Source organism: Rhipicephalus sanguineus, chromosome 2 (genome assembly GCF_013339695.2).
Source record: "Rhipicephalus sanguineus isolate Rsan-2018 chromosome 2, BIME_Rsan_1.4, whole genome shotgun sequence".
Taxonomy (NCBI): domain Eukaryota; kingdom Metazoa; phylum Arthropoda; class Arachnida; order Ixodida; family Ixodidae; genus Rhipicephalus; species Rhipicephalus sanguineus.
In genome coordinates, this window is record NC_051177.1 from 34,873,866 (window position 1) to 34,891,163 (window position 17,298).

Consider the following 17,298-nt stretch of genomic DNA (forward strand, 5'->3'; position numbering starts at 1 on the left):
ATGCATGTCATGTATGTCATGATTTACATACCACGCTCATGGTGCATTCGCGGCCGTTTCGCGGGCTTGATATACACAAAAATTGGTATTGCACGATGCGACTGTATGACGAACGTAAATTAGAGGTGGTAACATGAAAATCACGACATGCGTGTCATGTACGACATGATTTACATGACACGCTCATGGTGCGCTCGCGGCCGTTTCGTTAGATTGATATGCACCAAAATTCGTATTGCGCGATGTGACTGTATCAAGAACATGAATCACAGGTGGTAACATGAAAACCATGACATGCATGTCATGATTTACATGCCACGCTCATGGTGCATTCGCGGCCGTTTCGCTGGCTTAATAGACACCAAAATTGGTATTTCGCGACGCGACTGTATGACGAACGTAAATTAGAGGTGTTAACATGAAAATCATGACACGCTTGTCGTGCACGACATAATTTACATTCCACGCTCATGAAGCTCTCGCGGCCGTTTCGCTCGCTTGATATACACCAAAATTGGTATTGCGCAACCTGACTGTATGACAAACATATATGACAGGTGGTAACTTGAAAATTATGATATGCATATCATTTACGGCATGATTTACATGCCACGCTCATTGTCCGATCGCGGCCGTTTCGCTAGCTTGATATACACCAAAATTGGCATTGCGTGACGCAAATGTATCACGACCATAAATGACAGGTGGTGTCATGAAATACATGAAATGCATGTCATGTATGGCATGATTTACATGCCACGCTCATGGTGGACTCACGGCCATTTCGGTCGTTTGATATACACCATAATTGGTATTGTGCGATGTGACTGTATGACGAACATAAATGACAGGTCCTAACATGCGAATTATGTTATGCATGTCACGTACGGTATGATTTACATGACACTGTTATGGTGCGCTTCCGGCCATTGAGTTAACTGGATATATACCAACATTGGTGTGACATGACAGGAGTGTGTGATGAACATAAATGACTGGTCATGCAGTGTATATACCAGAATATACGTTTCATTTGGCATGGTATATACCACATTGTGCATGCACGCGTGCATGGCAAACATGCGATATATGGTGAACTAGATGCCATGGCATGGATGCTTTCATTTGGCTCAAAAATAAAGAAAGCGACGAATGCAGCTCTTTGCTGGCTGCTTCGCATTACATCGATTCCCACAGTGCGTGGGATCTGCCGGATTTTTTGTATCTTTAGGTCGCACGACTGTTCTCACCTTCTCGTCGCCTTCAAAGAGCACGCCGTCTTCGGTGAACTCAACGACGTCCTTTTTGACGCGAACCTTGCCGCTGAGGATGAGGTTGGGAAGCGCGTCATTGACTGTCGGGTGCTGCGCGTTGTAGCGGTGCTTGGGCTTCAGTCCGTAAGCCTCGTGGTTGAAGTAGCTGTTGAGGATGTTCTCCACGTAGTCGTTGCTCACAGACTCGGGCAGGATTCCCTGGATGTAGTTCTTGAGTCGCGTGGCTAGGAATATGTCGATGGGCATGCCGTTGGGACCAACGCGCTTGGCCACCCACGCGCCTCTTCTAGTGGATAGGTACGTCTGCGAGACGAAACGTGCGAAGGTAAACAAGTGAAAGGAAAAACATGACGGAGCTCGTGTTTGAAACCCTTTCCTGTGCATACCTCCTGCTTCAATCAAGAAGCTATGGCCAATTATTGTGCAGCGTGCAGCGGTGATGATAAGCTTCTCTATCCCGCAACGAATTATTAGCGCCGTTAAATCTCAGTACGTGATCATAATTACTGATAAAAGTTAACTACTATAGAAACTGATTAACCACTTGATCGTTTATATGAGGGTACATGCGTCAACGTTTGAACCTGACTCAAGTCTCAATGTATCAAGTCGTGTCCACTTTGTATGTATCACGGTGCTCATTTACAGCAGTTAAGAAATGTATATAACATCCTACACGCTTGTGATAGGCACTGGCATTTCACCGACGTTATCTTGCTTCCCTCGAAGCCCTCCTTATAAGCACAAGACGGCCTTGGACATGACCGGCCTTCAGTTCCAAAGCAAATGCCGTATTTCTCGTGTGAATGGACAATATCGAGCCGGAACTACGCTTCGAGTAGATTGTTTAAAGGCGTCCTCTGTCCCCGTGTATTCTTTCTTCTCTTCCCCAAACCGGCACAGACTCTTGAAACCACACGAACTGATGCAGAACAACTATATGGTCGCGATGAACCCGTTCCATCACGCTTACCTCAATGGCAACGTAGCTGACGTCGACGACAGCGTCGACCGCCGAATTGCCGATGCCCACCACGGCCACTCGGTGATTGCGGAAACTGTCGGCGTTCTTCAGGCTGTGCGTGTGCACGATACGGCCGCGGAACTTCTCCTGGCCCTTGAACTGCGGCACGTTCGGATACACGTGATGACCCACGCACACGGCCACGGCGTCGAACGTCTCCGTGCGGTCGGTGTTCGTCTCCAGGTCTCTGACGATCACGTCCCAGCGGCCTGTCTTCTCGTAGTCGGCAGCTGGCGTCACCTGCACCACGTCGTGCCTCGTCTTCACGTGTTTGGTGACGCCGAAGTGGTCGGCGTAGCTCCGGAAGTAGCCCAGCATTTTCGTGTTGTGCATATAGTTGGGGAGGTCCTTTGATGGAGGGAAGTCACTGCATGCCGGGGAAGGTGCGTGAAGGACATATCGTTGGATTTGGTATAGGTCCTCGACGTGGATATTCATGAAAAGAGTACCGATATTCCCAGCTTGGCCGTGCATAAAGATAATATGAGAGACAAATGTCTTTAGGAAAGGCCACTCAATGTGCTTGTTTCCTGGCGGGACGGAAAAAAAGCTCACGTGCTGCAATGTTTTATTCACGATTATTTTCTGCCTGATTTAATTTCCTTCTCATTACTTTGTGATATATATGAACATCCTATGCATGTGTTTTTAGAGGAGCGGGTCCTTACGTATTCAACTAGCTTATTCTTTTGCACGTAAAGGGAAGGGGTGGAATTTTATACAATTCTTTTTCAATTCGGTGCACGATCAGGGTGATGACGTTATGACTCATATTCTTGACAAAATTTCATGAGACCTAACTGGCGAACAAATTCTTGTCAGGTCGTTCGCTAAAACCTTTTTGCTATAAAAGATTTATTGATGACATATTCATGATTTGGTCACATGGAGAGGCGGAACTTTTGTCTTTTATTTCGGACTTTTATTTCGGAGGGGAGGGGGGCTCGCTCAGCAACGAAACGACGTATCTAGATCAACGGATGATAACGGCGCTCGCTTATCCTCCTACCCCCGTGCGAGGGAAACAGTGTCATCACTGAGGGCGTTTCCGCAGTCAATGGCAGACGCGCTTTTTGGTGCGTAGGTTTCGGTATCGCCAGCAAAATTAGCCAGATTTCATCGCTCCGCGGTGATTACCAGTGGCCGCCTTTCAAAAATTTCAAAGCGGCTATGGGCTATTCTCAGGAACTGCTTCCATTAGCCCATTTGACTCGACCACTTATTTCCACTGGTGAAAAAGTTAATCTTCTTAATTTCTATAATTACTGCCGTAATTAATGTTTCTACGCATCTGAAAATGCCTTCTCCCACAGTAAAGGTAACGCCGCAGGTAGCACGCAGATACCTCCTTTCTGTGATTTTTAAAAAATACTGCACACATTTCTTGAAACACCCTGTATATAAGAGCGCGGGAAGGTCGTTGATTGTTTGGTTAATATATTTGTTTATTTTCTGGTTTATATGGTGATTTAGTTGTCTGATGAAGCGATAAAGTTTCCAAAGACAAGTTGTTCGTTCGCCCTGTCTCTAAGAGGATGTTTATAAAGACGACCCATACTTTAAAGGCTGAAGCTTCGGCGCGTCGGTGAGGATTCACTTTGAAGCTGTTTACAGCACACGCATGTTTATAGGAAACAGGACAGGCACAGTGTTGATGGAGTTACTGTATGCTACCGTTAGGTAGCAGAGTTGCGCATAGGTCTGGCAAGCAACCACAGCTATGCGGCGAAGCCTCTCTCCATATTTGCAGGCGACATGCCTACCATGTTACCGATCGACATTTTTGGCGAGTTTTGGTGTGAAGACCGGTTATTAACTTAGCTATCGATGTCTGGTGTCAATCCAATTCGCTGCAACGGCGGCGTAGAGAAACACAAAAATTGGCCCAAGCGGCGACTTCTTCGCAATGCGTGGTTGCTAGCGGCGTTTGTAAGACAGATGCGCAACTCTGCTACCTAAAGGTATAGCATACACAGTAACTCTAAGTACTGAGAGCCCAGGCTACCACCTGGAGCTTAGAGCTCGCCGACCAAATCTTTGCCGTCCAGCGGGCCCGTGAAGTGGCGACTAGGCAAGGTCTGGACATCCAGACGTGGGAGACCTGATCCCGGGTCATCAAACACCTTCTGAACGGAACCTCCCATCCTCCCTATGGTTTCCAGACGGCATGTCGAGTGGAAGAACGTACGCCTACGGAATGGGTATAGGCTATGTAGTACCTCCCTTCGTGGCTTACCTGAAGGCGCTCATCTCTTTGCTGGTGTTGATGATTGTGGTTCGCATGACGGACGCTTGTCCCTCGACGTCATCGTCATGGTACGCCCAGAGGCCTCCCAAGTCTGAGGACCGCTCGTACAGCACCACGTCGAAGCCGTAGTCGAGCATCTGGCGCGCACACGTCAGGCCGCTCGAGCCAGCGCCCACAACGCAAACTTTCTTCTTGGACATGGTCCGAGGTACTGTCACTACCCTGTCGTGACCGTGTAGCGTCTTCTCTCAGAGGAGGCCACGCCGCGTGCGGTAACTGAGAGGAGAGAAAACAGCGGTCACCTTTCGCGAAAGGAAGGAACAGGAGAGAGAAGAAAGGCAGGGAGGTTAACCAGTCTATAAAAACTGGTATGCTGCTGCTCTACACTGGGGAAAAGGACAAGGAGGTTTGAAAGTTAGAGGTAGAGGCTTTGTGCGTGTGTGTACTCCCCACCTTTCGCAAAACAGTCGTAAATGTTAATATGGGAAATACCAATAGCTTTATATACGAGAGGATTTATGCATTATCCTGCAGCATCTCCACGGTCCATAACACATGAAAAAATAAAAGCTCTCTGGCACAATAAAGCGCGGTCTGTAAAGCAATAGATGAATTGCTAGAATTACTTAGTGCGCTTATCTCTACATTGGTTTATTCGTCTGATTAAAATATTTAAAAAGTAACACTGGGGCTATGAATAGGAAGTTAAACCTTATTTCACAAAAACGTATAGAAGCATTGTGGGCGATAATTCCGAATGATCGCGTGAAATTTCTTAACTTGCGAGTGTCTCTAAACACACGGATGTTTCAGCATTGCACTTCATTTTATTTCATTTTTATTTCATTTTATTTGAATATGCATATATGTATATGCATATATGAATATGAATATGAATATTCCGTATGAATATGTCTGCTACGGCCAGGGAGGATGTCCACCACCTCTTGCTTAGCAGAAATGTTTATTCTCGATAGCACCACTAGCGCGAAAGAAATAAAGATAATATGAGATAAAGAACGTAGCAATGTTAACCGGAAAAGTTTCCGTTTGACTTGGTTGCTCAGGAGGAAATTACAGGAAGTAATAATTTGCGCTGTGGTGTAGATTTCGAGCGTAGATCAACGGTTGTGGTTGGAGTGGTTGTTGTTGTATCACTTATACGCCGCAGAACGAGGCATTACCCATTAACTGAGTGTGAAATTTGGAATTAAACAGAGCTTAAATAATACAATGAAATTTAATTTTGCTCATTTCTTGTAGCGCAAGAACCACGACACGAGCATAATTACACATATCTTACAATTGTACATTAGAGAGAGAGATAAACATTTTAATGAAGCTGGAGATGTTTGCCTGGCTGTTCGCCTGACATGCTACTCCAGGTGCTGGGTGACGATTATGAGATAGAATAGTTAGTAACGAAAGCAAACACACGACGTTCCTTAAGCTATGTTTTCTGTAACAGTGTGCTCCAGAATGAAGGCAAGGAATACTTTGCGGTTTCATACAGTTATACTTGTTTTTTCGTTACGCTTGCTCTCGCGCGACAGCGTAGTATAACATTCATATACTGCGTGGCACAAGAATATGTCCCAATATTGGAGATCCCAACAACTTTCAACAGCAGTAATGAAATCCTATTGTGCCTATGGATGTCTTCTAGGACAAGTAGTTGCTTGCTTCTTTTGCATAGCGCCAAAAATGTAATCCCCAAAGAAGTACCGTCAAAGTAAGACCTGTGGGAACAAATATATAACAGGGATTGAATATGGAATAATCTGACTCAAAAACTGTCATATCACATTAAAAAAAAACGACGTCCTGAACAGACTTGTGGGAAATAAACATATTAAGGAAAGACTTGCGCCTCTATCTCGTTCCCCTCCGAGTGCTCCATACTCGTGCGTCTCTGCAGCGTCATCTGTTTACAAATCGGAGCCGCGTATCTTACACTGACAGCCCCAGCAATGCTTTTCTCTAGGGTGCCGTTGTTCCATGCAGTCATCGATGTCGAACACTTCCAACCTTTTCAACTTTGAAAGAGCGCGTGCTTTCCTCTGGTTCTTGGAACGACACAGCCGCTTCTGCCTAAGATCGAACGAACGGAAGAGAGCTTTCCGGCAATGCACGCTCCAGCCGTACAGCGCTGAACAAACACCATCAACTTAGCCATCGAAACAGCTGCCTCGGACGTAAATACACAAACTCACCCGTGCTGCCAACAGCGGCTGTTCTGTACGAAAGGGCTCGATTGGGTTTGGAAGGCCAGGGAAGAAACCAACTTCGCGCGCGTAGTGCTTCGGGGCGTTTAATCAAAGCGCGGGCCTGGGAAACACGAGAACGACTGCGCAGTTGGCGATAACGCCCTCTCAGAGAAGGTTATCGAAGTTAGTCGTAGAGGAGCTTGTCGACCTCCCAGCGTCTATTTTACATTTCTTCTCTTTTTCACGAGACCGTATCTTTGACCGATGCCTCCCGTCTCCTCGAAGGAAAACAGTCTCCCGTGCTGCAACGGTGCTCTACGTGCGTGACAGGCACGTGCGCGATTGGCGTCCGGTACACGACACACAAGGGGGAGCTGAAGCTGTTGCACATCAGGCTACAAGAGTTTATGAAACAAACGGAAAGGCAAAAGTGAAGTTATACTTAGTTGAGGAAGCGTGGCTGATGCGACAGTGAGTCAACGTGAACGCGAGTCGCAAAGGGGTTATATATGCGGACTGAAACGTTGAACGCTCAGAAACCTGCGCCTGACGCGAACACTGCAGTGGCCTTATATGTTCATGGGGCTGAATTACCAGAGCTTTTATTTCGTAAGTGTCCACTGCCATTAGCCGGTCGCCTTCGCTGTTATCATTATCAGCACCAGGATTGGCTAAAGCTTTCTCTTATGTACAATTATAAATTGGTAGTTTTCTTTCGCTGTTAGGGTACCCTGAAGAACAAGCACGTGATTTTTTTCAAGGCAGGCTGTCTTTGCTATCACGTTGAATTAAGCACAATCCTTCTAAAAAAACAATTCCAATGCACTCATGGCTGACGCTGGCTGCCGTCTAATCTGCATTCTAGCGTCTATTCCTGAGATCTGGTATTACCTAGACCCGAATTCGCAAAAACATCTCACGTAAGAATTGTTCATACCTTACAACCCTTTTTATACATATTGTCGATACCAAGGGATGATCGCATCCAAAGAATAAAAAAATCCGGCAGATCCCACGCACTGTGGGAATCGATGTAATGCGAAGCAGCCAGCAAAGAGCTGCATTCATCGCTTTCTTTATTTTTGAGCAAATGAAAGCATTCATGCCATGGCATCTAGTTCACCATATATCGCATGTTTGCCATGCACGCGTGCATGCACAGTATGGTATATAGCATGCCAAATGAAACGTATATTCTGGTATATACACTGCATGACCAGTCATTTATGTTCATCACGCACTCCTGTCATGTCATACCAATGTTGGTATATATCCAGTTAACTCAACGGCCGGAAGCGCACCATAACAGTGTCATGTAAATCATACCGTACATGACATGCATAACATAATTCGCATGTTAGGACCTGTCATTTATGTTCGTCATACAGTCACATCGCACAATACCAATTATGGTGTATATCAAACGACCGAAATGGCCGTGAGTCCACCATGAGCGTGGCATGTAAATCATGCCATACATGACATGCATTTCATGGTTTTCATGTCAGCACCTGTCATTTATGGTCGTGATACATTCGCGTCACGCAATGCCAATTTTGGTGTATATCAAGCTAGCGAAACGGCCGCGATCAGACAACGAGCGTGGCATGTAAATCATGCCGTAAATGATATGCATATCATAATTTTCAAGTTACCACCTGTCATATATGTTTGTCATACAGTCAGGTTGCGCAATACCAATTTTGGTGTATATCAAGCGAGCGAAACGGCCGAGAGCTTCATGAGCGTGGAATGTAAATTATGTCGTGCACGACAAGCGTGTCATGATTTTCATGTTAACACCTCTAATTTACGTTCGTCATACAGTCGCGTCGCGAAATACCAATTTTAGTGTATATCAAGCCAGCGAAACGGCCGCGAATGCACCATGAGCGTGGCATGTAAATCGTGACATGCATATCATGGTTTTCATATTACCACCTGTGATTCATGTTCTTGATACAGTCACATCGCGTAATTGGTGCATATAAATCTAGCGAAACGGCCGCGAGCGCACCATGAGCGTGTCATGTAAATCATGTCGTACATGACACGCATGTCGTGATTTTCATGTTACCACCTCTAATTTACGTTCGTCATACAGTCGCGTCGTGCAATACCAATTCTGGTGTATATCAAGCCCGCGAAACGGCCGCGAATGCACCATGAGAGTGGTACATGGTTTTCATGGTACCACCTGTTATTCATGTTCGTTATACAGTCACATCGCGCAATACCAATTTTGGTGTATATCAACCTAGCGAAACGGCCGCGAGTGCGTCATGAGCGTGGCATGTAAATCATGACGTGCATGACACGCGTGTCATGATTTTCATGGTACCACGTGTCATATATGTTCGTCATGTCGAAATGTCTCGTCATACCAGTTTTCGCGTATATCCATTCATTTAAACGGTCGCGAGCGCCCCAAGACCATGCCATGTAAATCATGCCGCACATGACATGCGTGTCATGATTTGCACGTTAGGACCTGTCATTATGTTCGCCATAAACTCTTGTCACGTCATACTAGTTTTGGTATATATGAAGTTAACGGAATGGCCGCAAGAGCCCCAGGCCGTAGAATGTAAATCATGCTGTTCATGACATGCATGTCATGATTTTCATGTCATGGCTTGTCATTTATGTTCGTAATACGGTCATGGTATTAGTGAGGTTCGTGTTGCCCCTTTCTCCGGTGTGAACCGAGAAAGCCGGCTCTCGTATGTCGCTGATGAGAGGAGACTCAGACTGGGTAAAATGCAGTTCGTTTATTCCGATGCGCACTCAGCGCGTTCCGAAATTCGTCTCTCCCCGGACCCTCCCATCAGGTCTCTTAAAACACTGCTGCACGGGGTCTTCACAAGTTCCGGCACGGCACTCTCGAGCGGAGGTCACGTTCCCACGGTTCGAGCACGGCGAGCACAACACCGCAGTCGTCGGGTCATTTAGCTCGGCAGAGCCGCAGTCCGTGGCGAGCACTTGAAGTCGTAAATCTGAGCTCCGAGCTCGTTGAGCAGACGCTCGCTGCCGTCGCTGTCCGAGTCCCCCGCAATGGCTTGCGCCCACCGCACGGTCGTACGAGGCGCTGACGGAGATGTTCCGGCCAACACCACCACGCGTTTCCGAAGGCGCGCTTCTAGAAAAACGCCGCCGAAGCCAGCTGATATACGTGCCGACCCCCGGCATTCGCCCGCAGCTCGGTTTTGTTTATACGAGCCGCAGGCGCCGCATTGCTCCGTCCGACACCTCCACCGCCACTGTGTTGCATAAACGTCTCGTGATGCAACACACCAATGTCCAACGGGTACATTTGTTGCTTCCTGGAGAGGCTGGATAATACAGGTCAGTCACGGAAGGAGTGCAAAGTAGGGATGTACCACTCCGCTAAAAGCTCACAGTGCCATGACCAGCATAATTCCTATGCGTGCATTCATATCCTACCCCAGCGAGAGCGGGCTCGCCAGCCGAGACAACGCGTCCGCGTTCGCGTTAAGTTTACCCTTTTTGTGCATGACCGTAACATTAAACTTCTGCAGTGCCAGCGCCCAGCGCATCAGCCGTGCACTCTGAGGGGACGTCAAAGTGAGGAACTTTAGAGGATTATGGTCAGTCACCACCGTGACACTTGCACCAAAAAGCCACGTCTCAAGACGTTGTAATGCCCAAATAACAGCATAAGCCTCTCGCTCAATCGTGGCCCAACGGGTTTCGGCCGGTGTTAGCTTCTTGCTGAGGAAAGCCACCGGCATTTCCCTGCCTTTTTCATCGATTTGAGCAAGGCATGCTCCTAAAGCTACATCGGATGCATCTGTTGCCAGAATGTAGCCCTTGCTTACGTCAGGCGCGTGAAGTGTCGGCGCACTTGTTAACTGTTCCTTAATGGCTTCAAAGGCCCTTTGTGCGGCGTCGCTCCACGGTATTTGCTGTGGGACCCGTCTTCCTGTCAAATCAGTTAGCGGCAACACTAACGTAGAGTACCCAGGCACGTAGTCGCGGTAATAATTACACAGCCCGAGAAAGCTCCGCAGTTCACGTTTGTTCTGCGGGCGAGAAATGTTTTGAACCGCCAAAACCCTTTCTGGATCGGGTGCGTGTTTACCTGAACCTATAATGTGGCCAAGGTACCTGACTTCCTGCTGTGCAAACTTGCATTTTTCAGCATTAGCGGTTAGTCCTACCTGAGCTATCGTCTGTAGCACCTGCCTTAAGTGACCCATGTGGTCCTCCCATGTGTTTGAGTACACTGCCACATCATCAATGTACGAGCAGGCATATTCCCTATGCGACTCCAGAACCTGATTCATGATGCGCTGAAAAGTGGCAGCTGAATTGCGCAGACCGTACGGCATCACCTGCCACGCATATTGCCCTTCGTGAGTGACAAAAGCCGTGTACTTCTTTGCCTCCTCGTCTAGAGGTACCTGCCAATACCCGCGTAGCATGTCGATCACCGTGATGTAATTGGCTACCGCTACTTCGTAAAGCAGCTCATTTGCTCGGCCCATGGGAAACGCATCGGGCTCCGTGATGGCGTTCAGCTGTCTGTAATCAACGCACAGACGTATGCCCCCATCCTTTTTCGCTACGCATACCACAGGGTGCGCGAAGTTACTCTCTGTGGGATATATCAGCCCCAAATGCAAGAGCTCCTGAACCTGACGTTTCACCTCTCCTCTTAGGGCAAGAGGCACACGATAGTTGTAGGCTCGTTTGGGTTCACTCCCGGTCTTTAGGCGGATGCTGTGCACTCCTGCATTACATCTGCCCGGTGTGTCTTGAAACACTTGCGAATAGCTACTTACTAACTCGCTTAGCTCTTGCTTCTGCACGTCTGTTAAGTGATCTGTTCCCGCGTAGAAGTTGTTGCTTCCCTGCGTGCTCCTCGGCAGCGCTGGCACATCCCCGAATTCCTCGTCGGTTTCAAATATAACTCCCACGGAGCTTACCCTAGTTACGTACTCACGCAACTTGTTCGCATGAACACTTCGACGACTGCCGTCATTTAACTCGATTAAGTATGTGTACGGCCTCTCGCGGCAAACCACTGTTGCCGGCCCTGTCCATTTCGGAGCTAGTTTTCCTGTGTTGCTAGGCTCCTGCACAAGAACTTGGTCCCCCTCTTGGAACTCCTTATGCTTAGCTCTTAGATTGTAATGGGCTGCAGATTTCGCTTGATTTATAGCCGATAGCTCTTCTGCTTCCTCATTAACCTCCCGTAGCGTTGCTTTTAGCTTGTTTAAGTATTCAACTGCAGAAGTGTTTAGGCCCTCCGGCACTACCCACTCCCCTGACCAGGTTTTCTGCAGTATTGTTAGCGGTCCCACAGGGGTCCTCCCAAACATCATCTCAAATGGAGCGATTCCTGTGGTTGCGTTGGGAACTTCACGATAGGCCCACAAAAGAAATGGCACGTGTCTGTCCCAGTTCCGACCATGTTTGCGCACTACATCGAAGAGCATGCTCTTAAAGGTGCCATTGAACCGCTCCACAAGACCATTGCTCTGCGGGTGGTCGGGAGTAGAGAATCGTGGGGTTGCACCCATCCTAGCTAGAAACTCCTGCGTCAGCTGGGCTGTGAAGTTAGTGCCGCGGTCGGAGCAAATCATTTCAGGTACGCCCATGCGTGAAAATATCTGCAGTAGAGCTTCGCAAGTTGCTTTAGCGGTTAATGAGCGGAGGCACACGACCTCAGGCCACCTGGCACAGAGGTCCACCACGCACAAAGCATACTTGTGCCCCCTCGCAGAAGGCGGGTCAATGGGGCCTATGCAATCGATATTGATTATCTGAAATGGGGTGCTTGGCCTCGTGATCGGAACTATCGGTACCCTGTCGCGTGTTCTCACACGTGCTTTAATCTGGCACTGGTGACAGCTTTGGCAGTATCGCCTGACATCACCTGACACAGCGGGCCAAAAGAAAGCGGTCTTAATCCGCTGTAGTGTCTTCTTTTCGCCAAGGTGACCCGCCCAGCCCGAATCATGAGCTAACCGCAGTACATCTGCCTGTTTTGGCTGTGGCAGCACCAGTTGATTGCATGGCCTACCAGCCACGCTATCTTTATGGTACAGCAACCCATCAATTACAATCATTCCGTGGGTTCGCGCCCGTGCTTGTTCCCACGCTTCCTTAAGGCTGGGATCAGCCACCTGGATTAGCCTGAAACGTTCTCGTTCACCGACATCTGCATCACACTCCAGCGGATCCGTTTGCTGTGCCTCATCGTCAATGCACACCGCCTCAACTTCCGCAGTAACTAGTATCGGTTCACCATGCTCCTTAGCCTCCGGCTGTGCCTTCTCCACGACAGGGCGTTCATGAACAACCGCAGTTTCTTCCAATAACTGCTCGTACGTGTCAGGGGTTATGAGCGCGTCTACCCCGCTTGCAAGTTTATCAGTGACCGCGCACAGTATCCCCTTATCGCTTTCCTCGCGACCAATATATCTGGGTTTTCCAGTCAATCTGAGTGGAACATAGGCCAACTCGGCTACTGCCTGCTCACCAAATGCGCCCGTCAATTTTAGGCTGGTTCCCGTTGGTTGATATCCCGGCACTACAGCCCTCCTGATGACGCTTATCTCGGCACCGGAATCTATGCTGCCTTGAAACTGTGACTGACCGCACGCAAGGTCAATTGTCTCGATAGAGTGAAATATAGGTACTTTCACAGCGTTTTCCTGAGCAATCATCTCCACACCGACTATACTATCACTTTCTGCATTTTCTTTCCGCACTAAATTTGCTTTAGCTGCCCGCGCCGTCGGGCAGTCTCTGCTCTTTTTGTCGGTTTTGTTTACCCCTACTGAAGTCCTTCGTGCATCAGGGAGTGATTTTGGCTTTCCATCTCCCGTTATCTCGCCTGAGTTCGCGAATCCTCTCTTGCTTTCTTCGAAGCTTTCCGCCAATTCAGCGACCTCCAGAGGAAGCATTAATTTGCTCGGGGTTTCATTTTGAATAACGAATGAACGGGCTTCTGCACCCAGAGTGTCGCGAAGCCTGTCCGTTACTATGAGGTTTCTGAATTGTTCGACGCTGCGAACTTTGTAGCCATTAAGGTAATATATCAAGTAATTTTCAAGCCTCACTGCAAATTGGGGCCATGTCTCATCTCGGCGCTTTTTCGATTGAGTAAAGAGGCGGCGATACTCAGCAGAAGACAGTCGGAGACCTTTCAGTACGGTTTCTTTAAGGATATTATAATCCTTCCTTTCATCAGCACTGAGTCGAACGAGCAAGCCCCTTGCTCTCTCATTTAGTCGGGGCAACATGAGCCCCGCTCTCCACTCACTTGGCACATCATAGCAATCAAATGTGGCCTCAACGTCGTCGAACCACGATGGAACGAGTGGTTCCTGAGTAGGCATGGGCACCAACACGTCCTTCAAAAGGCTCGTGTACCTCAACCTCCTATCCTCACTCCGAGCTGCCTCTGCGTTCTCAGCATTTACGGCGGCACTGGCACTGTTGTTTCTAAGCCGTTCCATTGCTAATTCCATTTCCGTAATGCGGAGCTGCATTTGTAACATCGCCACTTGGTCAGAGCCTGACCCTCCCGAAGGCTCTCCTGTGACCCTAGTCATCTCGGCGTTCGCGCCCACATCCGTCAGCCCCCCACTCTGGTCGGGTTCCATTCCGCCAACCCCGCCACTACGCAAGTTATACCCACTGGTCATAACAGGCTGCGAGCCAATAGAGGAATGAGACACCCACCTGCGCACCTCGCGCTTCCAGCAGTAGCGGCTACGGCTTCTTGAGTTCACGCCCGAGATGAGTCCGTCACCATGGAGTCAGCCCGTGTCTGCTCTTCCACCAGAATGGATGTTTTCCCCAGTCTTCTCAGCAGGACATCCTGTCGACTGCGCCAGTGAGGTTCGTGTTGCCCCTTTCTCCGGTGTGAACCGAGAAAGCCGGCTCTCGTATGTCGCTGATGAGAGGAGACTCAGACTGGGTAAAATGCAGTTCGTTTATTCCGATGCGCACTCAGCGCGTTCCGAAATTCGTCTCTCCCCGGACCCTCCCATCAGGTCTCTTAAAACACTGCTGCACGGGGTCTTCACAAGTTCCGGCACGGCACTCTCGAGCGGAGGTCACGTTCCCACGGTTCGAGCACGGCGAGCACAACACCGCAGTCGTCGGGTCATTTAGCTCGGCAGAGCCGCAGTCCGTGGCGAGCACTTGAAGTCGTAAATCTGAGCTCCGAGCTCGTTGAGCAGACGCTCGCTGCCGTCGCTGTCCGAGTCCCCCGCAATGGCTTGCGCCCACCGCACGGTCGTACGAGGCGCTGACGGAGATGTTCCGGCCAACACCACCACGCGTTTCCGAAGGCGCGCTTCTAGAAAAACGCCGCCGAAGCCAGCTGATATACGTGCCGACCCCCGGCATTCGCCCGCAGCTCGGTTTTGTTTATACGAGCCGCAGGCGCCGCATTGCTCCGTCCGACAGTATTCCATACCAATTTTGGTATACATCCGATGAACGAAACGGCCGGGAGAGCACAAAGTCGTAGGCGGCTAGATAGATAGATAGATAGATAGATAGATAGATAGATAGATAGATAGATAGATAGATAGATAGATAGATAGATAGATAGATATAGATAGATAGATAGATAGATAGATAGATAGCTAGATGATAGATAGATAGATAGATAGATAGATAGATAGATAGATAGATAGATAGATAGATAGATAGATAGATAGATAGATAGATAGATAGATAGATAGATAGATAGATAGATAGATAGATAGATAGATAGATAGATAGATAGATAGATAGATAGATAGATAGATAGATAGATAGATAGATAGATAGATAGATAGATAGATAGATAGATAGATAGATAGATAGATAGATACGCTCAAATTCGCAGAAGTTCGCTAAGAAATGCTTCGCATTTAAAAGGACGTGTTAACCAGCCAACCAACCAACCACACTCATTCTGGCCTCTTTTCTTTTGACAAAAACTGTGCATGCTTCGTTTCCTTTGGACATGCATCATTCACATATCCAAGAGGAACTGAGCTCGCAGGCATTGCCCTCGCCGGCGATGCACACAAGATCAGGTCTGCGTGTTTGGCTGCAGTTATTTACTGACGAACATTCCCCCTTCATTAGTGCCTTATTAGTTATAGTGTGCTGCCGTAACAAAGTAATCGCTTGTGCTAGCTTGCGCACCAGGTTCCTTTCAGGGGAAGGACAAGCTGTAGACTCGCGTTTCAACATCTCTGTCCTGCTAATTGCGTATTAGAAGAGAAACTTGGGCGCATTGGTGGAATTTCATCTTTGACGACCATTAGCGCTAATTAGACAACGACAGAGGAAATAAGATGACGACACGTGTCATGTCGTGACGTTCTTACCTCCGTCCTCGTCTAATTAGCGCTGTTGGTTGTCAAAGATAACCGCTTAATATTCAGTCAATGGAAATGATCATAGTTCGTGATGTGCTCACGGGGTCGATGTCTCGACTGAAGACGAAAGGTGCTTATGTAGACAATACTCATCTCCTTCGCTTTGTGTCACTGCCCGCGACGTGTTACTGGTACTTGAAAGACGAGATAAGGGAAGCAGTGCGGGGCTCGACCTCACTGCTCCACGTGCGAGTGCAGTGTATATATACGTAGACAGGAGGACGTTATCTACATTGCCGATGAGTCCGGTCGTTGACTGTTCCAGGTTCAGTGAGCTGTATGTATGCAAAGAAGTATCGTAACCATCAAGTTACAATGGCTACATTACAAAACTTACAGTCGCCCTTCCCCCCCCCCTCCCCCTTGCACCTCAATTTTTTCCCTAAATACCCTAGTCCCGTGATAATCATTCTTAACTTTATTTTTATTCTTTATTCAAAATAACATCCAAGACCCTCATGGGTAGGTAGTATGGGCATACAATGAAGGAATCGTTCACAATAGAAACAAAAGTAGCAAAGAAAGCAAGGCTATTACAAGTCAGGGGCATAGCCAGGTATTTATTTCGGGGGGGGGGGGGGGGGTCTGACCCCTATTTTTGTATGTTCGTGCATGTGTTAGTATGTGTGCGCGTATCTATATACACAAAAACATAAAAATTCTGGTGGGTTTTAACCTCCCAAACCCCCTACCGGCTACGCCGATGATATGTATGAAGGTAGAATTACGCAATACTTAATATTGGCAATAGCGACGTAGAAACCTAGTTACACACTGCGCAAGTACTGCCACAGTATACATGCACACCGTGGTGTGAACTTAAGCGCTATATGACATAACTGCTTCAGTTGCAATCTACGATGCCAGATTAGTGCATAGTCTGATACAACTCAAGAAGTCCGCGGAGGCCCCGCTCAGATGACCTAAGCGCGGCAGCCGATAGCCTCCTCTATTAACGAAATAGTCCCGCTCATTTACTCGGCAATGTTCTCCGAAGGCGAGCTCACCGGCCATTACGTCAATCTGAAGCACACGACGTCAATCTGCATTGCACGCCCAGAACATTAATATTCCATGTACGAATTAATGGAGGAAAGACGACGTGCGACAACTGGCTCGTTTGGCTTTA

The 17,298-nt window shown here is 48.1% G+C and overlaps 1 protein-coding gene across 2 annotated transcripts in view; it reads right to left on the minus strand.

The window, feature by feature from the left end:
• LOC119382708 (flavin-containing monooxygenase 5) overlaps window positions 1-17,298 on the minus strand; it is a 35,468-nt gene that overhangs the window by 4,807 nt on the left and 13,363 nt on the right. Inside the window, exons 1-4 of one of the 2 annotated variants that reach the window (XM_037650542.2) lie at window positions 6,760-6,778; window positions 4,535-4,822; window positions 2,248-2,665; window positions 1,251-1,577 (exon numbers count right to left, since the gene is read on the minus strand). In XM_037650542.2, coding sequence (XP_037506470.1) covers window positions 1,251-1,577; window positions 2,248-2,665; window positions 4,535-4,746 — 957 coding nt within the window. In that variant the 5' untranslated portion in view covers window positions 4,747-4,822; window positions 6,760-6,778. Of the gene's footprint in view, window positions 1-1,250; window positions 1,578-2,247; window positions 2,666-4,534; window positions 4,823-6,759; window positions 6,779-17,298 lie in introns of those variants that run through there. The other variant, XM_049412307.1, reaches the window with a different exon arrangement.